At 44.4% G+C, this 27,868-nt stretch overlaps 1 protein-coding gene across 2 annotated transcripts in view; it reads left to right on the top strand.

Annotated features, from left to right (window-relative positions):
• The window catches only part of SLC30A10 (solute carrier family 30 member 10), a 34,439-nt gene extending 7,766 nt beyond the window's left edge, over positions 1 to 26,673 (top strand). Inside the window, exons 1-4 of one of the 2 annotated variants that reach the window (XM_042976788.1) lie at positions 16,794 to 17,385; positions 18,070 to 18,147; positions 22,403 to 22,642; positions 25,723 to 26,673. In XM_042976788.1, coding sequence (XP_042832722.1) covers positions 16,794 to 17,385; positions 18,070 to 18,147; positions 22,403 to 22,642; positions 25,723 to 26,222 — 1,410 coding nt within the window. In that variant the 3' untranslated portion in view covers positions 26,223 to 26,673. Of the gene's footprint in view, positions 1 to 16,793; positions 17,386 to 18,069; positions 18,148 to 22,402; positions 22,643 to 25,722 lie in introns of those variants that run through there. The other variant, XM_042976789.1, reaches the window with a different exon arrangement.
• Positions 26,674 to 27,868: the final 1,195 nt, after the last annotated feature.

Genomic DNA, 27,868 nt, shown 5'->3' with positions numbered 1-27,868 from the left:
ATTCTCTGAAGGCAAACAGTTGGAAGGGTAAAGCCCAAGAGGGGCTGGGCCAGGCTTCTTCCATTCTTTCAACTAAACCTACCACTGAGAGAAGAACTTCCCACTCCAGGAGTGACTTCTTACCTGAAAGTTGGAGAGGGAATGAAGGGGGTCAGACAGAGACCACCCGAGAGTGTCCCTCATGGAAACATGAGACAAGAGGAATGGAGGTCTCCCCCTACTCTCAGCTGCTATGTGTTCTCTTCACTCATGACTCTCCTTGAAGGACTAGATGAACAGGTCTGTGTGGCCCACTTTCTTAAGCTGTGTGCTCCCAATACCAACCATGTTTTCTTTGGGTATTCTTCTTGGGACAAAGGCTTGGCAATTTTGATCCCACCCACCCCCAATGACTGAAGAGGATTAGAAGAATAAGCATATTAGTGAAATCAACTCTGAACCTCCACAGGTGTTCAGAAATTACATTGTGACATGAAATTATAGCATCGAGATATTTTAAGAATTCAATGTCAACAATGTAAAAATGCCCCCAATTTAAACATGATTCTCCTCACAATATCAAATTATGAGAGAAAAATTAAAATTCCAAATTAGGTATGTTTGACCTTCTGAGTTACTATTCAGAGAAATCAAAGCTTGTGATTATTAATTTAAAGGACAGACCAAAGGCAAGTCAAAATGCAACCGTAATTGGGGCGCTTGGGTGGCTCAGTCGGTTGAGCGTCCGACTTCGGCTCAGGTCATGATCACATGGTTCGTGGGTTCGAGCCCTGTGTCAGGCTCTGTGCTGACAGCTCAGAGCCTGGAGGCTGCTTCGGATTCTGTGTCTCCCTCTCTCGCTGCCGCTCCCCTGTTCATGCTCTCTCTCTCTCTCTCTCTCAAAAATAAACATTAAAAAAATTTTAAAACAATGAAACCATAAAACCCCTAATCTTCTTCACTTTGAGCTCAGTCTCTGTTCGAGTGTAGTCCTGCCTGGTAGACACAGGGCTCCTCCAGTAGTTTCAGCCTGAATTGTCTTCCACTGGGGTGGATGTCATTCCTTCAGGACATCCAGGTTGGGTAAGTTTGGCACCAAGACTTCCATGTGCTCCACTTTTTAAAGGTCTCCATCGTTGGTTTTCTTCAGTTTTGCTACAATATTTCCCTCCGTGAATTTCTTTTTATTTATCCCACCTGAGAGTCACTGTGCTTCCCAAATCTAAGCATTTTAATTTCTTTTACATTCAGATACCATCTCTTCTGTTTTGTCCCTCCCCTGTTCCTTCTATTTTCTCCTTCTGCGACACTAATTACGTAATATCAGATCTTCTTACTCTGTCCTCCGTTATTTTGTATACGCTTTGTCATATTTCCCACTTCTTGTTGTTCTGTGTTGTATTCTTAGATTCTAGGTAATTCTTAAGATTTGTCTTCACTTTTTCTGAAACTGATACTGGTACAACATGTGTGTGTGCTTCTTTGCCATTTTGCCACGTGTAGATTTGTGTGACCGTCAAAATCAAGATACAGAATGATTACATCACCATGAAGATACCCCTCTTGCATTTTATTTTATTTTATTTTATTTTATTTTATTTTATTTTATTTTATTTTATTTTTTATTCCTACTCTGAGTCCCTATCTCTATGCCCTCAAAACCACTAATCTGTTTTCCATTTTCATAATGTTATAATTTCAAAAATGTTATGTAAATAGAATCATACATACGTGACCTTTAAAAATGGCCTTTTTCTTTCAGGATAATGCCCTTAAGATCATCCAAGTTGTGCATATCAGTAGTTGGTTTCTTTGTATTGCTGAGTAGTATTCCATGGCATGGATGTAGTTGGATTTTTTTAAAGCCATTCTGCCAATTTTATGCCTTGTAATTGTTATATCTATACCATTTATGTTCAATGCAATTATTAGAGGTTAGGGCTTAACCATTTCATCTTTATTTTCTGTTTGTTCTTTCTGTCTTTCATTTCTGTTTTCCTTTTCCTATCTTCCTTAAACATTTTTTAGAACTCAATTTTGATTTTCCTATTGTTTTGAGTTTTTGAGGGCATCTTGGCATAGCTTTGTTCGTGGTTGCATTACACATATTTAATGTGGTTGCATTACACATACCTAATACTCATCATTACATTACACATACCTAATTAATCACAGTGTGTCAGTACTGGTGTCAGCATTTTACCAGTTTGAGTGAAGTGTACAAACCTAACCTCTCTTTATCATCCCCCATTTATAATTGATATAGTTACTCTAGTTCCTGAGACCTTGTTCACTCTTTTTTTTTTAGGAGTGAATACAATTTTAATCCATGACTTATTTTGAAAACATTTATTTTCTTTGCTTTTTAGTTTTTTGAGTGGTTTTCAGTCTCCTCTTTTTGAAGTGTCTTTCTTCCCCGCCCCCCCCCCCCCCCATCTCTGTTGTGTGGCCAGTATTTACATTCAGCTTCTCTTCTGAGCTGTTTGAGACTTGCATTATTTTTGTTAGCCATGGCATTCACACCATTGTCATCACACTTTGATTCCACATTTTCATCCAGTAGGTGACCAAACTCTTCACCAGATGCAAACAGACAGGAGTCATTGAGATTTGTCTTTTGTTTTTTTGGTCTATTACCTATTCATTATAAAGGATACAATGTAGGAACAGCCAAAGAGAAGAAATGCCCAGGGCAAGGTATGGGGGAAGGTGTGCAGAACTTCCATGCCCTCTTGGGGTGCACCATTTTGCCAGCATCTTGATGTGTTCACCAACCCAGAAGTTCCTGTCCAGTTTCCCCCTACTTTCTCTCTGTTGTAGGGTAATTGCTGTTATTCTGTCTTCAAGTTTGCTGAGTTTTTCCTTTGTCTTTTCCACTCTGCTGTCAAGCCCATCCACTGAATTTTTAATTTTGGTTATTGTATTTTTCTTTTTCTTTTTTTTTATGTTTACTTATTTATTTTGAGAGAGAGAGAGAGAGGGAGAGAGAGAGAGAGAGTGCATGAGCAGGGGGGAGGCAGAGAGAGAGGGAGAGAGAGGATCCAAAGCAAGCTCCATGCTGTCAGCACAGATCCTGACATGGGGCTCAATCGCTTGAGCCATGAGATCATGACTGGAGTTGAATTCAAGAGTTGGATGCTTAACTGACTGAGCCACCTAGGCGCCCCTGGTTATTGTATTTTTCAGTTTTAAAACTTCCTTTTAGTTCTTTATTTGTTGAGACTCCTTTTCCCCCCCATTTATTTCAAGTATATTTGTAATTGCTTGTTGAAGTATTTTTATGATGGCTGCTTTAAAATCCTTGTCAGCTCATACTAACATCTGTGTTATCCAAGCATTGGTATTATTTTTCATTCAAGCACAAATTTCCCTGGTGTTGGTATAATGAAATATTCTCAGTTGAGTCCTGAACATTGGGGTAGTAGGAGACTGTGGATCTTATTTATAATTTCTGTTTGTGGGGCGCCTGGGTGGCTCAGTCGGTTGAGCTGTCTGACTTCGGCTCAGGTCATGATCTTGTGGTTGATGAGTTTGAGCCCTGTGTTGGGCTCTGTGCTGACAGCTCAGAGCCTGGAGCCTGCTTCGGATTCTATGTGTGTCTCTCTCTGCCTCTCCCCAGCTCATGCTCTGTTTCTCTCTGTCTCAAAAGCAAACAGTAAAAAAATAAATAAAATTTCTGTTTGAGCAGTCCTCTGACACTGTGCTGGTAGAAGAAGGGGTTTGTCATTATAAGATGGGAATAGAAATCCACATTCCCACCTGGTCTCTGTTGACACTGGGCAGGGGTGAGAGTCCAGGATCACCATTAGACTTTGACTGATAACACTCTGCCTGGGAGGAGAAGGGCACCTTCTACTGAGTTCTTAATTTTAGCTATTTTTCATTTATAGTGCTTTTATCTTTACTCGCATTTTCCATATCTTCCTTTATTCCTGTGTATTAAATATACTTGGTTTATATTCTGTATCTGATATTTCAACATTGGCAACTTTTACATGTCTGATTTTCCTGTTTATTATTTTTGCTGCTTCTCTCAAGGTGGCTTCCTTTCTTGTGTTTTAAGTGTTTCATTATTTTTTAGTGTGAACTCACTCATGTTCAATGGAACTTTCTCTGAGGGAGTTCTTTGAGGAATAGATGACACACATTCTTCCACACAAATATGCATTTGTTTCTGTCGGGTGCCTAAGGGTATTACCAACTTGAGAGAACATAAAAAATTCTTTGCTTGAGATATTGTTATCAACATAGGTAATGTAAACTCAGACTGCATTCTCACATGAAGGCCACGGTGTGGTTTCCACTTTTCCTCTTCACCCATAACCAAGTCTGAAACATGCCCTTTCTTTGTTGTCTTCTTTGCAAGGGGTGAGTTTTTGTTTGTCTGATGGTTTTGTTTCACTTCAACCTTTCACCAAGTGATTGATCTTTGAGGGGATCTCTGATCCAACTCTCCCATTTGCGTGGATGTAAGTTCTGTCTCTTATGCCATCTGTGTCTATATGGCTATTAAAATCACTTGTTCTTATCAGAAAGATATCTTTAAGTCAGATTCTGGCTTCAACTCTTCTGGTTGGATTTTGGTTTTTACTACATTTTTGGCTTCTGAGTATTTTCTTAATTTCCTGCCACACTTTTTGAAGAGTTCAAAGAAGTCTGACAGAACTACATAATGGAACTACAGAACTACAGAACCCAAACCTAGAGCCCTTAATATAGATAGATTCAGGTTCTCAGAACTCAACACTTAGGATAAACCAGGCCCTTATTACGACGTAAGGACCATAGCAGAGACTCAAGGCTGTCAGATGAAAGGACGGCAGACAGAGGGCGCCCTCCTGTTTTCTGTGTCTCCACGATGCCGAAGAGATGGTGCCAGACTGGCCACGACCCAGACCTGCGTACTTAACTCCACTAATAGAGACCTCACAACAAGAGGTTAATTATGTACTAAAATTTCCATATCTGGTAAACACACTGCATCCTTTCCCAGAGAGTGACATTTAAAATATTACTGCCTACTCACAGAGTTTAGAAATTTGCAGCAATGACATCCTAGGCTCCATATTTTATTTGTGGCACTTTTTTTTCCTAATCCTTGTGTGTGTGTGTGTGTGTGCGTGCGTGCGTGCGTGCGTGTGTGTGTGTGTAAGAGAGAGAAAGACAGAGAGGGGAGAGAGGAAGAGAGGAATGGAGGAAGAGGGAGGGAGGGAGGGAGGAAGGAAGGAAGGAAGGAAGGAAGGAAGGAAGGAAGAAAGAAAGAAAGAAAGAAAGAAAGAAAGAAAGAAAGAAAGAAAGAAAGAAAAGGAAGAAGGAAGGGTGGGAAGAAGATTTTGAATTCCATTTCCATCTTGACCTCCTGTTTCTGGCTCTGTTCACACTCAGTCTCCTGTGAGTGGGCTTTTTCCCATCCTGTACCTCAGGGACCATCGCCGCTGCCTCTAGCTTCAGAACCACTCAGACCTGCGAATCCTGCTCCCTGAGGAAGCTTCTCCCTCATTCCACACGTGATTCAGCCGGAGTGTCGGTCTTAGCGGGCCTCTGAGCTGAAGCTATGTTGAAGGTTTGAAGATCGACCCATTGCTCCAGCTCCTGCTTCATGCTCTTGCAGATACTGTCTTTCCACAGCTGTGAGATGTTTCAGGCCTTGAGCGCCATATCATCCCGCTGAATCTTCTGTTCTGAAGTTTGGGAGGTGCTTCTGGGGTTTTGCTTCCTTTTTGTGTTCTTTCCTCAAAAAGGCTCAGTTGAGTTGTCAGTGATTAAATGGTTTAATCAATTGCTTAAAATAGTTCCCTTTCCTTCTCTACCACATGTGAGGCTGGCATTTTTGTTGACCCTTTTTCTTTTTACTTTGCCATTGTTTTTTGGGTCAGGCATGTGTTTTTCCCACATAGATTTTTTTTTTTTTTTCTTAGCACAGTGAGAAAGTGAAGTCACTGTTTTCTGGGTCTGCCAAAAGCAACTGTTGTCCAAATAAATCTTGTCAACTCTCACCTCTCTGAGTTGGATCACCTCATTTGAAAAGCATTTTCCACTTAAACAAAAAATGTAACCCAGACCTGGGTCAAACTATCCTATCTTCCCTCAGTCCCCTTCAGTGTGTCTCATCCTCCGTGTGCCTGTCCTGGAGTCCTAACTGTCTATCTCTTGACCTGTTCCCACAGGACACAAGCAAACCCTTGCATCCACAGTAACCGTTTTGATTTGAAGCTCATCTAACAATGCCTTAAATATTCTATTCTAATCTTCCTAGGCTTCTCCTCTCAAATAGTTCCGAATTTTGTGGAAGCTTTGTAAGTCTGTGCCAATCTTTACCCAGTGGTTCCTTGTTCTTGTTGCTGTGTAATGAACCACCACAAATTTAGTGGCATACAAAACAATCATTTTATGATATTTGGGATTCTGTGGCCTGGCGCTTGGAAAGGAGCCAGTGGGAACAGCCTTTCTGCCTCATGATGTCTGGGGCCTCAGCTGGGAAGACTACGAAGTGAGGTAGTGACTTGGTGGCAGGTGGTGGCACCATCATCTGTCTGGCTCGTGGGCTGGAAGGTCTCAATGTCTTGGCTTCCTCACGCTGGGGTGGCCTCAGGACATGGTATGTGGCATCTCAGGGTCTCAAACACGAGTGTCCCATCAAACAAGGTAGAAGGTAAAAGGCTTCAATGCCTTTTCTGGTCCAACCTCAGATTCTATAGATTACGTGCAAGTGATAACATAGAAGGAGGTCAAGCCCGTGGACCCACTTCTGACGGAAGGAGCATCAAGGTCACCCTGTGGGAAAACATGTAGAATAGAAGATATGGTTGTGCCCATCTTTGGAAGAAGCAACCGGCACAGACTGCCCTCAGGTCAACAGTTCATATCACTTCCCATGTACAAAATCCACTCCCCAGGATCCCTGAAGTCTCATCTCATGGGGCATCAGCTTCAGGCCCTGGCTCCTTCCATCTTACTCAAGACCCGGGTGAATGGAGTTCCTCGGGTGAAGTTCCTTGAGTGTCTTCCCCTCCATCTGAAAATCTGTGAACTAGAGATACAAAAGACCTGTTCTCCGCACACCCAGCACACAATGGGGGTGGGTGAGGAACATCACATAGATCCTATATTCCCCAGTTGCTTTTATTTCAGACAGTATTGACAGCTTTAAGAGGAGGACTTTTAGTAGTTCCCTGGATCTGGTTCTCTCTGGTGGTGATGGAAGCATTCCAGAGCCCAGCCAGCTGTCTGAAATCTTGCCTTTCTGCTTCTGAACTGAAGGATTTCTTTGGGAACCAAAGAACCTGATCTGATCTAATCCCCTCTTTAAGAATATTTAAAGAACCCCGGTCTGATCTGATCTAATCCCCTCTTTAAGAATATTTAGATATGTGTGCACTTCCCTTTCTTTTTTGCATCTGTCTCACTTCAGGAAAACTCCCTTCCTCTGGTGCAGCCTTATTGTTTGTGAGAGCAAACTATGCTCTCCCTCTCACTCACTGTACATTAAGTCTGAAGCATAGAGTAAAACCAGTCTTGAAAACTCATGCTCACGAGGACCTGTTAAAACAGCCCTGCAGCTATAACAACAGCCATTTTTTTTCTGTAGGCAATAGGCTCCTGTGATTGCCACGGTCAAATGCTGCCAGGCTCACACTTACTGGAGCCTTAAAACCTTACAGCGCCCGCTCTGTCCCTCCAGATGCTTCAGTCACCCTGTGTTACTTTGGCCTGTACATTCTTAGCTTAATCCTTCTCCAGGCTTCTGCCCACTCACCAGTATGTTAAGGCTTTAAGGAGTAATAAATGATACCCCTTTCTTATTCTCCTAGGTTTGGAAACAATTATTACATAAGATATAGGTGACAATTGGGCATAATACCAACTTTATTAGAGGTATGGCTTTGGCTTTGACTATGGCTTTGACGTATAGCAGCAAAAGGCTTAATAGTTCATCCCAGAACTAAACTCACCCACCCCGTCCCAGACCTCCCTCCACGAGGCAGAGCCTGTCCCAGGCAGTTTCCTTCCTGGACCTGCAGACCAGGATTGCAGGTCTCTGCGGGAAGGCGAATCTGAAAAAGAAAGGCCAGAAAAGGTCAGCCAAGCATGCTCCAGTCTTTCTCCCACACTTAGTAATTCGGAGTAGTTACCCTGCTTCCAAGAAAAGCTGGGTAAGCGACAGAAGGAGACCAGGAGTGTTACTCCTGTAGAGGTGCGTCTGTGGAGATGCAAAGCTTGGGGAATGGAGAGTCTCCTTAACACAAGAAGCTGTGAGCTCCAGCGTGAACCATGTTCCTTCATTCGTGCTCTTCCTCCCTCCCTTTTTCTTTTATTATTTAATCTATTCTTTATTTTATTTCCTGTCATCCTGTGGGCCACAGACGGAGTGGATACCAGGGGAGGCCCCCTGAAGAAGTGGCTTTTGAGGCTTAAGGCATGAGGAGGAGAAGGGCAGAGACTGTTCCAGGAGGTGGGAACAGCATGAGCCACGTCCTGGAGAATGGACTGGGTGAGATAACCAAAGGAATGAGCATAGACAGACAGGATTAGTGAGCCTAAGACTGAATCCTGGGACACACCAACATTTAGAGACTTAGAGGAGGAGGAGGAACTACCCATGAGATAGAAGGGAAACCAGGAGGCTGCATCGTTCAGCCATCAAGTGGAGAAAGTCTTCAAAAAGGAAAGCAAGGTCTTCAGTAACAATTGGTGCAGAGAATTCCAAGAGAGGAGCACAGAAAACCAGTGGATTCAGGCATGAGAAAGTCGTGAGTCAGGCTTTCACAAAGCCTTTCCAGTGGTGTCATGGAGATGGAGGTGGCATTGCATGGGTGACAGAGAGAATGGAATTTGAGGAAGTAAAGACTGACAGTGTTTTCAGGAGTTTTTCCTTTGGAGGGAACAGAAAAATGGAGTGGGAATAATTTCCAACATTGGGGAGAAATCCTATTTAGTCTGCCATTTATTTATTTGTTTAAACATGTTTACTTACTTAGAGAGAGAGAGAGAAGAGAGAGAGAACGAGTGGGGGAGGGGCAGAAGGAGAGGGAGAGAGAATCCCAAGCTCTGTCAGCGCAGAGCCCAGCATGGGGGAGACATGATTATTAGGGGCTCTGAGTCACCTCCTCACTGCTTAGTAACCAGTCAAGAAAAGGAACCTCTCTCTCTCTCTCTCTCTCTCTCTCTCTCTGTCTGTCTCTGATATATTTTGAAAACATCAAGAGAAGAACTGTGGTCTGTCCACCTTGGATCAAGCGCCCATCCTTTGAATCACGCATGGTGGCCAGGGAATGAGGAGCTATGTTTGGCTCAGCGTCGGTTATATGCCTATGTCTGTGTCCAAAAGGACAGAACTTCTTACCAGAAGGAAGCGGTGGGGGGGGGGGGGGGGGGGGGGTCAGGCAACCTAAAACCTTGGCTGACCCTTGTACATTACTGGTGGTTACAGATAAAACAGTGCTCGCTTTCTAGAACTCATGGTGATTGTGGCTCCACAATTGTAACAACAGCTATGCCTCCTCTTTGTCTTCGTGTTTGTATCTTCATTGTCTTATTTGATGTTCAAAACATGTACATGCCCTAAGTAGTATGAGGTTCTTATTTGCATTTGACAGATTAGGAAACCAAGGCTCCGAAGTTTAGTTGCTGACTAAGTTGTACGGTAATTTAGTGTCAGAGGTCAAGAATCTTAGTTCTCCTCCAGACCTCATTGTAATATTTAACATAGCTTCTGATTTTGTGATAGTCATAAAGTTATGTCTCTCCATCATGCTGATTCTCTCTGACCTTCTGCCACATGATAAGAGATGATAGAACCATGATGGACAAAGAAGTGTAGTAATAATGACAGCTGCGAAGTTTGGAATTTTAGGTTTATGAAACATTTTGTTTTGAATATGTTTATAGTCTTAAAATATTTTATTTAATCATATTTAATCAATTTTACATTCATAATACCTTTTATTAATCAGTAGCTAATTAGTTGTAAGCCAAATGGATAATTGGAACCAAAGGGAAATAGACGATCTTATAAAAAATAGTAATCTAAATAACTGGGAAGGGGGTTCCACATTGGCACCTGTCAGAAGTCAACAGTAGTCCTGGGAATGATGACAGCCAGAAGGTAAGGAAAGGATCCGCTCTTTGTCAGCTGTCTACCATGAGAGCATCATGCAGTGTCTCCTCTGTGCTATCTCCTTTTAATTCTCACAGACACTGTGTGAGAGGATATCTCTACCTCCAGATTATAGAGGAGAAGATAGACCTCAGAAAAGTTAGGTGACTTGCCCAGTTGCCAACAACTGATGGAGCCAAGATTGTATCCCAGGTTTGAGTGGCTCCAAAACCCACACCTCTCCACTACAGAACCCTGAATATTGGACCACCCCGTTTGGCAGATAAAGGCGAAGGTATTATTTATAGGTTTTATTTAAACCCCCACAATTATTCCTATGACTTCTCGGGCAAATGGACTTTCTCATTTTCATGTACAGTAGTCATGTGGGATATGGTTCTCAGACCCCCAGTGGATACCTGAAACCACAGATAGTCCCGAATCCTATATCAACTGTGTTTTTTCCTCTACATACGTATCTGTGGTAAAGTTTAATTTATAAATTAGGCATCGTAAGAGATGAACAATAATAACTAATAATAAAATAGATTATAGAAATGAACTAATAAAAATTATGTGAATGTGGTCTCTTTCTCTCTCAAAATATCTCACTGTACTGTACTGTCTCTTCTTGTGATGATGTGAGATGATAAAATGCCTGGGCGATGAGATGAAGGCAGGTAAATGACGTAGGCATCAAGACGTAGTGGCAGGCTGCCATTGACCTTCACGTCAGGAGGATCACCTCCCAGAGCACGGCTGACCGCAGGTGACCAAGTCTGTAGAAAGTGGAACGACTATGGTCTAAAAGTTAAGGTGAATCTAGCAGTGAAGAAGTCTGTGTGTGTGAGAATATTTCAGATGGAATTAAACAACACACGTAAAGGCTTTCCGTAAATTATTAAGTGACAGCGGGCGTAACTTAGAGCTAAAACTATTACTGGGTTTGAAATCAACATCGAGGGAGAGTTTCTCCCTGTTTCTTGCAACTTTGAGGCCTTTTTTGGTTTTGCTTCCATTTGAATTGAAAAAAAAAATTTTTTCCTCGTGTTCATCAAGTAGAAGGAATCACACCCAAATACTGTCAGTGAGTGATGAGTTTTGGATGATGTGCTTCTTGAATCCCCAGTTCTGCCTCTGATCCTTTTCCCCCTCGTCCCAATAGCCAGATCCCCTTTCTTGTGATTGTTCTCACTTCCCTTCCCTTCCCTCTTCAAACCTCATGCGCAGCACGTCCCCACGAGTACCTGGGTGAGCCCTTGATATCTGCAGATGGTAGGAAGCACACAGACCAGAGCCGCTGTGCCCACAAAGACAAGCCGACCCCAACCGACATGGCATTGTCCTGGCCAAATGTGTCAAACAGCTCAACCCCATCATCCCTGGGATATAGAAATCAAAGTCATTCCTTTATACCCGTGCACTCAACAGTTGGTAACTTGGGTTCTTACACTAGGTCTTAGTCCATTTGGGCTGCTACCAAAATACCACAGATTGGGTAGTTCACAACAAACGGAAATTTATTTCTCACCTTTGTGGAGGATGAAAGTCCGGAATTAGGATACCAGTACGGTCAGGTGTGGACTCTTTCCTGGGTTCATAGCCAGAGCATTTTTGCTGTGTCTGCATATGGCGGAAGGCGCTAGAAAGCTCTGTCGGGTCTCTTTTATAAGAGCACAAATCCCATTCTTGAGGTTTCCACCTTATAACCTAATCATTTCTCAAATGCCCCACCTCCTAATACCGTCATCTATGGGGTTTAGGATTTCAACATAAGAATTTGGGGTGGGAGCACAAACATTTGGAACATGGCACTCCCCTTCCAGCTGTAGGAACTCAAAAATAGTTTATCTTACATCTGCATAAGTTTCACTGCTCCTTAGATTAAGTTGCAAACCATTCCTTAAACACATTTTTCTCTAACAGTAACTCTGTGTGGATCCTTTGGAGAAAGGAAATGTTTCTCCCTCCCTACACTTGGATTTACAAATCAAAGTGGTAGTTATTTTTTATTAACACTTATTGAGTGAGCCTTTCTTATGAACTTGGCACTGCACTAAGCAATTGAGATGTTTGGTCACTTAAGCCTCATGGCAACCCCGTGAGATGCATACTATTATTACCCTTAGTTCACACACGAGGAAAGAGGAGGTTGTCAGGAACTTGCCCCGGGTCACCCGAGTGAGCATCAGAGCTGGGATTTGGTTCCAAGTCTGACTCCAAAGGTCAAGTCGTAACTGCGATGCTACTCTCTCTTTCAAGGTTTCTTAAAGTGAATACAAACTTAAAATTTTCTAGAGCTTGTTTGTTCGTTCAATAAGCAGGTTGTATCATTGATGTTATTATATGTGCTGCCGAAGCGAGCACTGTATCATTGATGTTATGATGGGGCTTGCATTCTTACCACTTCCGGGCCCAGTGCTAGGAGCAGACACATCACTCTGCTGCAAGAAAGCGGCATTTTGGAGAGACCACGGCTGGTTGACGGGCACGCTCCAAAGTCACATTGGAGCTGCCCCTTCTGAGTGGGCCACAGCTCACGGTGCTGCCAAGAATCCCTTCCCGAACGGCCCCGGGCACAGTGGAGCTGACCACTCACCTACTTGTTACCTCTTTCACACCGCATGCCTCTATCATCAAAAACAATGCGGTCACCTCAAGTACAGAATCTTGTAAATGGAATTGTATTCTAAGACACTTCGAGAGACATGTGCATTATGCAAAATGTGCATTTTGGGGTATAAAAAGTATCTGTGTCACGAAGTGCTACAAATATACATGTTATATAAATTTGCCAACAAGGAGCTGATGTGTACACACGATCTCTCAGCTGCCTGGAGAAGTAATTTCCTTCTTTTTTTTTTTTTTTGAGAGAGAGTGTGAGTGGGGGAGAGACAGAGGGGGAGAGGGAGAGAGAGAGAGAGAGAGAGAGAGAGAGAGAGAGAGAGAGAGAGAATCTCAAGCAGGCTCCATGCCCAGGGCTCTATCTCATGACCCTGGGGTCATGACCTGGGGCAAAATCAAAATCTAGTCGGACACTCGACGGACTAAGCTACCCAGGTGCCTCCCCCACCCTTTTTTGTTTTGTTTGAGAGACAGAGGCAATTTTCTTCAGGGAAGTCATCAGATATATCATGCTCTGTGGGTTTGGAGCTGGGCTAAGGGTGAGGAGCATCCAGCTTCTGATGATGTATTTAAAATCTGGAGGCAGGAGCTAGGGGGCAAAGGAGCTACCTCTTTTATAAGAGCAGGAGTTTGGTGCCTTGGACCAGATGTCTGTTCTCCTCCTCGAAGCTAGCATCATCTCTTGTCAACTAGAAAAAAAATGAAAACGGGCTCCTGGGTGGCTCAGTCAGTTAAGCGTCCAAGTTTGGCTCAGGGCGTGAACTCGAGGTTTGTGAGTTTAAGCCCCGCATCAGGCTCTGTGCTGACAGCTCAGAGCCTGGAGCGTGCTTCGGATTCTGTGTTTCCCTCTCTCTGCCCCTCCTCTGCTCATATTCTGTCTCTCTCTGTCTCAAAAATAAATAAACATTAAAAAAATTCAAAGAAAAAAGAAAAAAATGAAAACAAAACAGCTGCTTTTTCAATTTCCTGAAAAGTTTGTTAACTTCTGAGTCAATACCAGTGTAGGAAGAACGTTCAGTGTTACAGTCTCTGACTTTGTAAATTGTAGTGCATCAAGTTCTATGCCAATAAAAGTAAAACTTAAAAAGAACAAAAGGAGTGTTGAAAATGATCAAATCAGGATAATGTGGGGGTGAAGACTGTAAGCCCTAGAGTCTGATGCCTCGATCAGATCTCCATTCTATCGGTTACATATTGTGTGATCTTGGACAAGTGACTTAAAATCTCTGGGTTCTGGGTTCTTCACCAATAAAATAAGTGCTTATTGGATGAGTCAGTTGTGAGGATGAAATGAGGTAATGCCTATAAAGTGCTCAGCACAGGGCTGGACAGTCAAAGCCCATTAAACAAACCTTTCGAAACCTCATCATATACAGGAAAGTGTAAGACACAGCCTAAATTTTTGTCAATTAACTTAGATTATATATATTCTCCCTGTATATAAACTATATCTATCTGTCTACCCATCTATCTACCTACCTACCTACCTACCTATCCATCCATCTAATCACAGTTAGCTAGTCAAAACATTTTTCTTAAGTGCATTTTATTGACACCCTCAGCCTGTCTCGAAGGCCCAGCCCTGGGCAGGGGCCCTCAGACACAGCTTTCCAAGCCCAAGGCTTCCTCAGTTGCCTGTTGGCTTTCTAGTTCCATCAACTGACCTCCTGGGGCAGCGACATGATTCTTCTTATCTGCCTTCAGTTAGGAGAACGACTGGGTAACAGGCACAAGTGATATATTTCTGCTGACCTCAGGTTTTTCTTTCAGTTGTGAATGACAAATGCAATCAGCAGGGACTGTGGGAGAACTGTCAAGGGATTTGCACAAGGCTTCTCTCTTGTTCTGACTGCTTTGCTTGCTGTCCTGCCTTACGGGTGTCAAAGGCTTCATAGTTTGAAGACAGTATAAGCCAGAAACTGGGATATCTTTCTTCGTATCAGAGTAAGACATCTGTAGTTCAACAGTCTGCTACACGTCTGCCGTGATGCTAATGTCCATACTAACATGCTAACGATGAAACGTGGCCCCCTGAACCACTTTGCCCTTCTGTCCTCCTCCTGCCCAGTCTCCTCCCCCTCACGCCACACCTTCTTTTTCTTCTTGTTGTTTTTTTCTTTTTAATAAGCAGCTAGCAATTTATGGAGTGCTTACTCTGTGCCAGGCACTGTTATAATCACTTTATACTTATTAACCCATTTAATCCTCGCAAACATATGAGAAGACCCTATTATTATTCCCTTTTTACAGTAGTGAAAACCAGCCCAAACAATTAAGGGTCTTGTCCAAGGCCAGACAGCTTCAAAACTTTCATCAACCTATCTGTATCTCTTTGCTTCTTTTAAATTATTGACCATTTTAATACTAATTTTTAGAGATACTTTAAATGATCAGTTTCTGCAAGTTCTCGCGTAGAGATATTTTCCTGGAGGCGAGGAGGGAATGCTTAATGGGCGTCTTGAGTTTGGGTGCTCATCTTGTGTAAGGTGGCACCCTCGGATCAAGGATGCTTGTTAGAGACCCTTAGAGAATGTTAAAAGACAAGATCATGTTTCATAAGGCTAAGGCAATGACTGGGGCTAGAATCAGAGCGTGCTGCTAAATGGACACATTTCTTTCTAAGCCCAAACCAGATGTGTTTCAGGAATGGTTAAAGTTCAGGGGTTAGGAACAGGAGAGGGGGAATAGAGATCACCAGACTTCACATTCAGATCCTTTTGGGCATGAGAAAAGAACATAAAACAAAAACAAACCAAGAAAGAAAATCGTGGGCTCTCCCACCACCCCTCCCTGAACACCCAACAGCAAACACCCTTCGTCAAGGATTCTGGTGCTCGGCCTCTCCCAGAGTCCTGGGGACAGCTCTCTTCTGGATAACTTTTACTTGGAACTGAGCCTGTGGTCAACAGGAAAGGCTTTATTTGGAATAAACCTTCATGGAGGGCAGGCGATTGAACTTTGAGTACCAGGTCATTCTCTGAGGGACACATGGGGGTGAGTAGAATATTCTCTGCAATGGAAAATGAGGCAAGTACACAGAGGAGGCCTGGCCTTGCTTCTTCGCTTCTTCGGTGGTCAAGGGACTTGTGCCTACCACCCGGAAAGCAAGCGCATTTCTGAGCGCTGTAGGGTGCGATGATTGTTTGTTTGTTTTTTTAAATTCCCTTCCTCTGCAGCCCGGCTTTAATTCTCTGCCTCTACCTTAACGTATTCTCCAGTTTCTTTTGTTTTCTCCTGGATCCTCAAGACTTTTTTTTTTTTTTTTTTTTTTAACAAAACGTACAAAAGTATGATCCGTGCTCTCCTCCAGGGCCACCCGCAGTTCACCTGGTGGGAGGCCTTGTGAGTGAAGGTGCTGGTGGGGGTGGGGTGGGGGTGGGGTACAGGGACGACACTGTGCCGTGAGGGGCTGACAGCACCGATAACCCGCTCTTGGCGCGAAGGCGATGCGCAAGGCGAGAGAATAAAATAGCCCACGGGCTGTAGTGGAGTGGGGATGCTACGTGAGGGCTCAGCTCCAGCTTTACGACAGGCAAAGCAGGACGCGCCCTGAAGGTTGGGCAGGGTTGGCCGGGGCCTCCCCGGGTTAATGTGGAATCTACAATGCCGGCCCCGTCTGGGCACCTACGCGAAGGCGTCCACGTTCACCGCAGAGCACACACCCCGCAGCTCAAGGTCCTTATCGCCCAGAGTCAACAGTCGGCGCACTGCGATGGGAGGGACTGGGGAAGCGGGGTCGGTGGGTGAATCCCACCCAGGCCTCAGGGGGTCGGGGAGGAGGGCGCTGCAGACACGCCCCCTCTCCCCAGCAGCTCCGTCTCTGCCCCGCGCTGTCCTAGAAGGCCAGACATTGGCCCGTGGCCACCTGCCAAGTGGGGCCGGGACGCGGGAAGGGGGAAGGGGCCCCGCAGGCGGCCCGAGGGCCCTCAGAGACTGCCGCCGCGGCCACTCCCTTAGACTCTGGACGTGCCGGGACCGGGGGCGCTCTGCCTCCGCCTTATAAGAAGCCCGGCGCCGGGCGGGCAGCGAGGCCAGAGGCGGGCACCGGGCTGGGCCGCGCAGGGGCGCCCCCACCGGCGGCTGGCCCGGCGACATGGGCCGCTACTCGGGCAAGACGTGCCGGCTGCTCTTCATGCTGGTGCTCACCGTCGCCTTCTTCGTGGCCGAGCTGGTCTCGGGCTACCTGGGCAACTCCATCGCGCTGCTGTCCGACTCCTTCAACATGCTGTCCGACCTGATCTCGCTGTGCGTGGGGCTGGGCGCCGGCTACGTGGCGCGGCGACCCCGCGGGGGCCTGGGGGCCACCTACGGCTACGCGCGCGCCGAGGTGCTGGGCGCGCTGAGCAACGCCGTCTTCCTCACGGCGCTCTGCTTCACCATCTCCGTGGAGGCCGTGCTGCGCCTGGCGCGGCCCGAGCGCATCGACGATCCCGAGCTGGTGCTCATCGTGGGCGCGCTGGGGCTGGCCGTCAACGTGCTGGGGCTGCTCATCTTCCAGGACTGCGCCGCCTGGCTCGCCTGCTGGGGCCCCCGCCGCCGCCGCCCGCCGCCGCCGGCCGAGGGCCGCACCCCGCGCGCGATCGGGGCCCCGCGGGGCGCCCCCGGCCCCGGCCAGTCCCCGCGCGGCGCGGCCTCGCCCGACCGGAAGGAGGAGCGGGGGGCGACAGTGTTCTCCAACGTAGCAGGTGCCTTTCGGTTGCATCCTCCGCACCTCTCTGCCTTTCCCTCCTCCCGCGCGTCCCTTCCTCCCTCCGCATTCACGCCCTCTTCTTCTGGCTTGGCTGCGGATGCTGCTTCCATGGTTGTTTTTTTTGTTTTTTTTGTTTGTTTTTTTTTAATTCCCTTCCTCTGCAGCCCGGCTTTAATTCTCTGCCTCTAACTTATCGTATTCTCCAGTTTCTTTTTCTTTTTTCTTTTTCTCTTTTTTGGCCTCTTTCCCCTTCCCCTTATTCTATCTGCTTTGGAGTATTGATTGTCTTGAAAATCCGTTATCATTGGGCAACAGATAACACTCCCTAAACCCTGCCCCTTCCTTAGATGCTGTCTGCACTTTGTTTTCTCCCTCCCCTTTTGCCCATCCTTCTGTCCCCCTGGGGGTTACCGGGTTTGGGGATGGGGGTAGGCTCCCAATTGCCTCTTTTTTTTTTTTTTTTTTTAAACTTGAATAGGAGTGTGAATGAAGGCTGATGTCAAGGCCAAAATGTACCATTCTGGTGTGTGTGTGCGTGTGTGTGTGTGGGGCGGGGGGAGAGGTAGGGGGTCTGATGAGCTAGTGGGAGTTTAAAATAACAAAACCTGTTTTTTGAGTCCATTGGTTCTTTTTGTTTGTAGAACTTATACACAACACAAGGTTTCTTCTTTGAATGCAGGTGATTCTCTGAACACCCAGAATGAGCCAGAAGAGACTATGAAAAAGGAGAAAAAGTCGGAAGCCCTGAATATCAGAGGTAGGATTACTTTTGGGTCAAAGGAGTGTGTAGTGCTGTGCCCTTCTTTTCTGTTTGCCTTTTAAAGTGTTTTAGAAAGTAGGCCAGTTGCATGAATAGACTATGACCCTCGTCTCTTGCCTAATCACTGCATTGATTCTGAGGGACACACTGGTCGCTAATGATTTATCTTTGCTCCACTTAGAGCCATGCTAATGCCACCTGCTCCAGAGCCTCGCAGATCAGCGGCATGCTATTACTGTGCTTGATTTTGCCCACCCCCGGCCATTGTTAATGTCAAATGCGACCTATTCCAGTTGAACATATTTTGACAAAGGTGAGAGGAGAGTGGGTGGCTTGCATCCAAGGTGGCATTGCCGAGTGACCCTCAGACCTCATTTATTTCTGCCAGAAATCCGTGTCTGGGACGGGTTTGTTGGCTCAGTTGAATCTCTACTTCCAGGCCCAAAGTGGAGGTTCTGGTGAGGCACGTGGAAGGCACGTTACTAGTCTTCCCTGTACCATGTGCTCAAGGTCACAGGTACTGCTGGGCAAAGGTTAGTCAGGGAGTTCAGGGTACATTTCTCACCCAGACGCCAACACTGTATCCAGAATTTCTCTCTTTCACCTTCTTGGGCGGAGAATTGGCTCCAGAGTGATTCGAGAAGCCCCGATCTTGACTTTGAGTATTTCCACGAAGATTATGCAACCCTTTACTTTCAGATGATTTGGGGAAGCCTGTGATGGGACTTGGTTGGAAATAATATACAGAAAAAGTAATCATCCAGGAGACACTTTCATTTTTGAGAGGCTCCCCTCTATTTTACAAAGTGGTACCCAGAATGGATCTATAAGGAAAATCAGAAAAAAAGCACCCCAAACCCCCAAACAATAGTAACAACCACACATGAGCTCCTAAACATTTCTAAATGAGTCAGTTTTAAAAAATTGAACCGCAACAGGGGAATTTCTAAAGTGCTTGGTGGTCAGTCTTGTTGGAAAGAGAGAATCTGTAATGAAAAATCACTATCCTTTATCTTTCTTTAGGTTCGGTTTAAAAAATATATATATTTATATGTACGTATGTATGCATGTATGTATGTATGTATGTATACACATATATATAATATCCATCAAATATATGCTATATATTATATATCATAGGTTTTTCACAGCACGTTAACTTTTCAAAGCGCATTGTGTTAATTATTCATGCTTATGTTGCAGAGAAAGAGAACAGGTAGGTGGAAAGATGCCGAAGAATTACGAGCAGGACTGATAGATATCGTAACCTTGTTTGGGAAGCATAATGTACGGGAAACTTGTATAATGTGGCTGATCTTCGGTCTAGAGCTGTTGGAGATCCTGGGTGCAAAGATGTCAGAGGTGACGTGCCTTGCTGTACGTGGCGGAGCCCTGTGGTCCACAAGGACTGTGAGCCTCTAGCCTCTGACAGGGGTGAATGATGCAGTGGCTGAAGGATTGGGATTTGGGCTTAAGATGCCTCCGTTTGGGGACTTGACTCCTATTTAAGACTCTGATGTTAGGCAAGTGTTTGGACTTCTCGAAGCCTCCAATTCCCTCATCTTTAAAATGAGGATAGTAATATCTACTTCAGGAGGCTGTTGTGAGATAAAGCACGTGAAGTGCTTGGGTGACGACGCGGGAGGAACAGCAGCCACCATGTTTGTGGAGTGCGTGCTTTGTGCCAGGCCCCGTTCTTGAAGGAGTCACTTGACACTTGTAAGAATCCCACCAGGGGGGAGCCGTTGTCGTTCAGGCAGTGGGTAGAGTTGCCAGGCTCACCCCTGCACCTCTTGGGTGAGGGTGAGTGCCCGTCAGTGCCCGTGCTGTGGCTGGCGGGAGACTTTCCATCCTTCAGGCCATGAGGAAGGCTGGCCTCCCCTCGGGCCTGCGTCTGAACCATCTGGAGCCATGATTCGGAGAAGGCAGACAGAATGTGACAGCTGGAAAGGCCTCAGTAGGAATGGACTCTACCCGCGCACTTTATAGATAAGGAAACAGGATCCAGAGAGTCTGGTGACTTCCCAAGTCACCCAGGCTCGAAGCAGAGGCAAGCCTGGCTTCCTGGGCTCCTACTTCACATTTCTGCCCCTTCCAAGTGCCCCACACTGCCTGTACACCCCCACGCCCAGTGGCTTGCTTCTCCACCGTAGACGGTCCACTGAGTGGTTACATTTTTCACATTTATTTATTTAAAAAGATTTTTTAATGCTTATTTATTTTTGAGAGAGAAAAGAGAGGCAGAACACGAATAGGGAAGGGGCAGAGAGCGAGGGAGACCCAGAATCTGAAGCAGGCTCCAGGCTCTGGGCTGTCAGCACAGAGCCCGACGCAGGGCTCGAACTCACAAACTGCAAGATCATGACTGAGCTGAAGTTGGACACCTAACCCACTGAGCCATGCAGGCACCCCACATTTTTGACATTTAAACCACTTCTTTAGAAACCCCTCCCACCCCAGATCTGCAGGGGAACACCAACTGACGAGGATTCTTGTGAACAAAAATCATTTCTAGATTTTCATGACTGTTTCTCTTATTTAAATGGAGTAAAACAAATGTCTTCTGAGAAACATGCTCCAGCTTCCGCAAAGCACAGTGAAAGCACGATCCTTTAAAAATTCTCATCAGTCGTAGTGGTTGATTTTATTTAATGGGATCAAACGTGATACGCTAAAAAATGTTGTAACAGAGTGTCAGGAAGATTATTAGCTTTTGTATTTCGGTGTAAATATGAATAGATGAACAGCGATCCTAACATCATTTGAAAATAAGTCTCCTTTGATGAGATGTTTCTTTCTAATTGTTTTTCCAGTAAGAAAGACCTCAGGGGTAGAGGAGGGGGCTCCTGGGTGGCTGTCGGTTAAGCATCCGACCATGGATTATGGGAAAGACAAGTTTGAAAGCTATTTTGTATAATTTTTAGGAGCCGATAGTGAAATTTCTTAGAAGGAAAACCTGGCATTGAAATGCAAGAGTTATATGAGACAGGATGCATACTGGTTCTCTCGTCAGACTACCCAGACTTCTATCCCCACTCTAACACTTTCTAGTTGTGTGATTTTGGCTAAGTTATGTAGCTACTCCATGCCTCAGTTTCCTCATTTGTAAAATGGAGAGAATAACCACTTAAGAGAGTCCTTAAATGGACTTAATATGTAAAGATGTGTAATATACTTACAATAGCGTCTGATGCATACATGTTAGCCAGCATCACAATTATTATTAAGTAAAAGACAGAAGTTACTCTATGTCACGGGAGTTATGACTGACCAACCAGAAAATAGTGTTTTATTGAGTGCGTACATGGTATGCCTCTAGGGCTCGAACCCACGAACCACGAGAACTTGACTTGAGCTGAAGTCAGATGCTCAACTGACTGAGTCATCCAGGTGCCCCTTTTTTATTTTTTACTTTAATTTTTATTTATTTTTTATTTTTTTAGATGCCCCTTTTTAAAAAAATTTTTTTTAAGTTTATTTTGAGAGAGACAGAGACAGCACGCGTGGGGAAGGGGCAGAAAGAGAGGAAGGGAGAGAATCCCAAGCAGGAACCATGCTGTCAGCACAGAGCCCGATGCAGGGCTTGAACCATGAAGCTAAGAGATCATGACCTGAGGTGAATCCAAGAGTCTGGTGCTTAACCGACTGAGCCACCCAGGTGCCCTTGCTGCAGTGTCTTCCTAAGGATCTCCTGAACCAGATCCAGTTTGAATGACCCTGGCTAAGTGAGCAGTAGGCAAAGTCATGTAGGGAAGGGAGAAAATGGATGAAGGGAGAGGCAAGACAAGGAATAAAAGGAACCATTTTCGTGATATATCTTTGTTCCCTTTCCTCTTAAAAATGTTTAAAACAATTTAAATCACAGATACTTGTCTGAAAGAACAAGAAACCATTTGCACAGCCTCTGTTTGCCAGCTCGGTGCCTTCTGATGGGTGACCGATGGCCATGATGTAGCACTATGAACAAGCACAGTCCCTCTCCCCCTCTCCCCAGATGTGTGTGCGGCTCAGAATCTTCCTAGGCTGTTCCAGGTTCTCTGGGTCCTGGGATGGTGGCCTAGGGTTTTGTTTTCTGTGAAGTAGTTGCCCTTCCTTTCTTTTTTTCTTTCCATTCAAACCCATCCTGCTGTTCTAACCAAAAAGAAAACAAATAGCAACTGGTATTCATAGGCTTGGGAACCCAGGTCCCCGCGTGTCACATGGCCCCCAAATTTGGATCTGTGCTTCATTGGTCTTTCTTTCTTCCTGGCAGGTGTCCTTTTGCATGTGATGGGCGATGCCCTGGGGTCAGTGGTTGTGGTGGTCACGGCCATCATATTCTACGTGCGTCCCCTGAAAGGCGAGGACCCATGTAACTGGCAGTGCTACATAGACCCCAGCCTGACCGTCATCATGGTCGCCATCATTTTGTCATCTGCCTTCCCACTCATCAAGGAGACTGCTGCCATTCTGCTGCAGATGGTCCCCAAAGGAGTCAACATGGAGGAGCTGAGTAAGTCAGATGATTCTTATCTAGAACCATGCCCATTTGATGTTCTTCAGGCCAAAGGGCCAGCATTATTTCAGAGCAGTGTTTGATTTATGTATCCTGAAATACTTCAAATCACCAAGCAATAGAGACATCCATCATATGTTTTGTAGCCTAGTAAGATGACTCACAGCTCCAAGAACCAAAGGTCCTTTACGACTCATGGCGCTCTGACTCAGCTGCAAGTTTTTGAGAATATGGTGCTTGGGCAGTAACTATTCCTCAGCTTTTACCTTCATGTCAAAGATTTAATGCAAAGAAGGCTACCCTGCCAAGAGCTTGATTTTTACTCTCCTTATTCTGAAAACATAAATCATTCCTTTATATTCTAGATCTTGCATTCTATTTAATTGATTTTTATGGGCATGCAAGTCACCGGGTCTCTTATAACACTGTAAAAAGGATCATAGTTCGTGTTTTAACCTGAATTCATGACCTCATTCAGTAATGAACTCTGTTTCTTTGCTTTGCTCAAACAGAAGGTCAAACTCTCCTCTTAGTTATGTGTATCTGAGGATACGTATTTTAAAGACTTGGCAGAATTTCTAAATGGGAACTATCCAGATGTTGGTGAGAAACTGAATTTGCAACTTCTTCTCTAGTGTTTCTAAACGGAGGTTATGTTTTTGTAAAAAAACGTTTTTCGTGCATATTTGTGTTATACACTCACTGCCCCACCAGTGAGCCCGTAAACTTGAGATAGAGCCCAGGCCTCTTAGAAGACCTTACTTCATGAGAAGCTCCTGAACTGAGGTTTGAATGGGTCTTAATACATTTTATGGCCATGGCTAGGCTTTCCTCTATGAAGGAAGGTGTGATTTACAGTGTGACTGTCTGATGAGGGCCATAGCCCTGCCAAACCCACGTTTAATAGTGTGTGTTGGGACCAGTTGGTTGTGCCATTGCTAATAGCTGGAGCTTCTCCTGCAGTCTTTTCTCCTGGATGTTCTTTCTGCCTTTGGGGGCCTCTTTGGCACCATTGTTGGTTTAGAGTCTCAGAGTTGGTAGGTGCGGTCAACTCTCTGGCTGCTTTACTGCAGAATTAAAATAGTCAGGCTTCAATTCCTGCAACCTACTATTTGCCCGATGCCACAGGCAGAGGAGGTAGGAGATGGGGAAGGAGATACCCAGGCACAGATACACAGCATCGTCTCTACTTTCTAGAAGCTTGTTTTCCAGTTGAAGAAAAAGATACACATCTTTTGTGATATCTAGTGATATTTGTGATATATAGATATAATATATATATATATAGATATATAGATATAGATATATATAGATATAGATATATATAATGATATATATATATATATTTTTTAAACACATTTTTAAAAATTAGATAGTAATGGGATGCCTGGGTGGCTCAATCAATTGAGCATCTGATTTCAGCTCAGGTCATGATCTCACAGTTTGTGAGTTTGACCCCTGCATTGGGCTCTCTGCTGTCAGGACAGGGCATGCTTCGGATCTCTGTCTCTTCCCTTCTTGGCACTTCCCCTGCTCATGCCCTCTCTCTCAAAAATAAATAACATACTTAAAAAAAAATTAAAAAATATAGTAATAACAATAACACACTTGTAAGGCACTTATTACATGTTAGGTAATGTTCTAAGTGCTTTATATTCACTCATTTTAATTCTTCTTTTTTTTTTTAATGTTTATTTATTTTTGAGACAGAGAGAGACAGAGCATGAACGGGGAAGGGTCAGAGAGAGAGGGAGACACAGAATCTGAAGCAGGCTCCAGGCTCTGAGCTGTCAGCACAGAGCCCGACGCGGGGCTCGAACTCACAAACTGTGAGATCATGACCCGAGCCAAAGTCGGGCGCTTAACGGACTGAGCCACCCAGGCGCCCCCATTTTAATTCTTAAAGTAAACCTATGCGGTTCTATCATCATTATTCCTAATTTATAGATAAGGACATTGAGGTACTGGGGGCTAGGTAAATTACCCAAGGTCATGACTACACTGGGATTCAAACCCTAGCTGGCTACAGGGTCTTTGCTCATAATCCGTCTTCAAAACCATTTCTCTATATACGTGCTCATTTGAGAAAGCATGGAAAATATGGAAGAGCCTAAGTATGAAACTAGAAATCTCTCGTAATCCTGCTACCCAGAAATTACCACTTTTAATATCTTGTATCAATCATTCAATAAAACAAGCCTTTATCTGCATAAGATTTTTGTGTGTGGGGGGTTGCCTGGGTGGCTCAGTTAAGCGTTCGATTCTTGATTTCAGCTTGGGTCTTGATCTCTGGGTCATTAGTTCAAGCCCCGCACTGGGTTCTGTGCTAGGTGTGAAGCTTACTTCCTGTTTAAAAAAATTGTGTGTGTGTGTGTGTGTGTGTGTGTGTGTGTGTGTACACACTGATGTTTGTGAGAGAAAGAAAGAAAGAAAGAAAGAAAGAAAGAAAGAAGAAATATCATGCCATATGCACAGTAAAACTATTTGTTTTTTTCACTTACAGATAGCTTATATGCCTTTTCTCATATCCTTAAATATGCAACTTACTTGTTAATGGCTGTATCATATTCTATATAATCGATTTAACTCTTCCCTTGTTTCCATTTCTTCATTAATGCAAAGAGCATCGCTCAACTCATTTTTGTGTGTCAACATTTGGGTATTTCCCTTTAGGTTAAATTCCTGGCACCAGGGATGCTGGTAAAAGCTTTTGGTCCCTATTGCCAGGTTCTCCCCTTTCAGAAAGGCATCCTGCTTCACGCTCCCCACACAGCCCCTGTGGGTGTCTATTCCCTTGTAAACTCAACAACCTTGGGGATTTGGGGGGTTGTTGTTAAACTTACTTTCTTGAATCACCTCTTATGGGCTGATGAGGGATTGGTACAGAGATTCTGAATGGAGAAAGAAGATTGCTAGAAAACGTACCCGTACAGGTACAGCTCTTTTTCTTCGTGTTTTTTGAAATACATTGGGGTGGTGAGAATGCTTCCAGGGCCCACGTCCCTCCTGTGGTGGGTGCCATGCACGTTTCCACTACAGCACGCGCCTTAGTGTTTGTCTGCTGTCCTCTGTTCTAGTGAGTAAACTCTCGGCCGTGCCCGGGATTAGCAGTGTACATGAAGTGCACATCTGGGAACTTATAAGCGGAAAGATCATCGCCACCCTGCACATCAAGTATCGGAAGGACAGGGGCTATCAGGACGCCAGTATGAAAATTCGAGAAATCTTCCACCATGCGGGAATCCACAATGTTACCATCCAGTTTGAGCATGTGGACTTGAAGGAGACCATGGAGCAGAAGGATCTGCTGTTGCTCTGTAGTTCACCCTGCATCTCCAGGGGCTGTGAGAAACAGCTGTGCTGCCCGCCCGGGGCCCTGCCTCTGGCCCATGTCAATGGCTGCGCAGAGCACAATGGCTGTCCCCCTCTGGACACGTACCCAAGTGATGGTCTCCGTGGACAAGTAACAAGAGAAGTGGCTATTGAAGTATCTTTGGACAGCTGTCTGAGTGACCATGGACAAGCTCTGGGCAACACTCAGGAGGACCAACATTATGTCAACAGCACACATTTTTAATCTTGTCCTGACGTACACAGACAGTATAGACGAGGTGTTCGGGCTTGTGGAAGGACCTCTGTGGGCTGTAGGCACTGGTCAAATTCATGGTGTGCACGCTGTGTGTTCATCAACGGGCTGGTGGTTTGGGATGTTAATTGCCTGTGTCTGTTAATTTTTATGTGACTGTGAACTCCTTTACGTCGTCCTGGGTATCTCATGCTGCTCTTCAACAAACTCACTGTTTTAGTTTGAACATTTATTTCAAAAAGCAAACCATGCCAGCATACGTATCAGGGACATTGAAGGCTGGGACTCAATGGCTGTGGACACAGGATTCAGAGTAGTTTTTGTTTTAAAGTGATTCGATTTTGTGGCTGACTCTCGGGTGAGCTCATAGCCAAGTACATCGAAAAAACTAAAGAACCATGTTAGCTAATGTTTTTTTCATTCCATTATAAGATCATAAAAGAGGAAGGTTGGGTAGTCCTGTCACTGCAGAATTTTTGTTCTTTGACTTGTTTTCAAATAAATGCAAAATGAATACCTATTAAAGTAGAAAATAGTCTCAGAACATCAAAGGAAGGAGAGATTATTGGGGGAAGACAGGAAGAAAATGCCTCCTGACTACCTCTTCATTTTGCAGGGTGGAGAGAAAACTAGTGTTTACTTTCTGCTGTGAACTGAACTACAACTATAGGGTGCTTCAAATGTTTAATACACAAATGCTTTTTTTTTTTTTCACTTGGAAGTGTGGGAATATTTCTACTTCCTGAAGTATGACACAATACTTACATTCTGTCTTGTAGAATCAGTCCAGTTGGGATTGTTTTCATTTATTGCTTAATGACTTATTTGTCCAAATTTCCTTTGAGTCTTCTTTTATATGATCATGTGGATATATGTAGCATTTATCAGGAGAAAATGGGTATTTCTGGGAGAGAATAATATATGACACTGAGTATTCCTTCCTGCCAAAAATAAGCTGGATTGACTTTTCTTCCATTAGACATATTTTAAAGTATTTAGTATAGTTGCCAACTAGTAACTTCATGGAAAAGTCTATGTGTAGAGAGACCCCGATGGGTTGCAAAATTGACTGACAGCGATCATCTCTTAGGCTCTAGACACAGAGTCCTGTTGTAAATCTGTGCGGTACTCAAACAGAAATCCTGGGTTGGTAATGCGAAAAGCACCCACGTTTTTCAGCATTAACGCCGTTTAAACAAATGTCTTAGTGTTCGTTCTTAGGCTGAAATAAGTAAGCATCTGTGATCAGTAGGATAAGAATTTTTTTCATTCCTTGAAAATTTATTATCTGAGTTTAAATTGGCCATGAATTAGTCGAATACGTTTTTGTCCCTAGGAGTTTGTTGGACTAGTCTATAGATAGTGTATAGCCAAAAGAGGGGTAAAATATAAGACAACATTTTTGTCTTTAATCTTAAAAGTTTGGCATGCACTCACAAAAAAACCGGGGGATTCTCTTTGAAACTCACCACGGTGATAAGTGGACCAAAATCTAGACAGATGTTGGTTGAGATGCCTTGACTGGAGCCAAAGAGGAAGTCTGGCCCTCACTTCCAATTGGTTCCCATCATTCTGCTTTTTATTAGAAGGAAAAGATGATAATTTTCTAGTTTCTCTGCCCCTGGCTAAAGAAATGC

This window comes from Panthera tigris, chromosome F3 (genome assembly GCF_018350195.1).
Source record: "Panthera tigris isolate Pti1 chromosome F3, P.tigris_Pti1_mat1.1, whole genome shotgun sequence".
NCBI classification, from domain to species: Eukaryota; Metazoa; Chordata; class Mammalia; order Carnivora; family Felidae; genus Panthera; species Panthera tigris.
The sequence above is the reverse complement of the archived record's forward strand: the minus strand, read 5'-3'. Positions and strand labels throughout refer to the sequence as shown.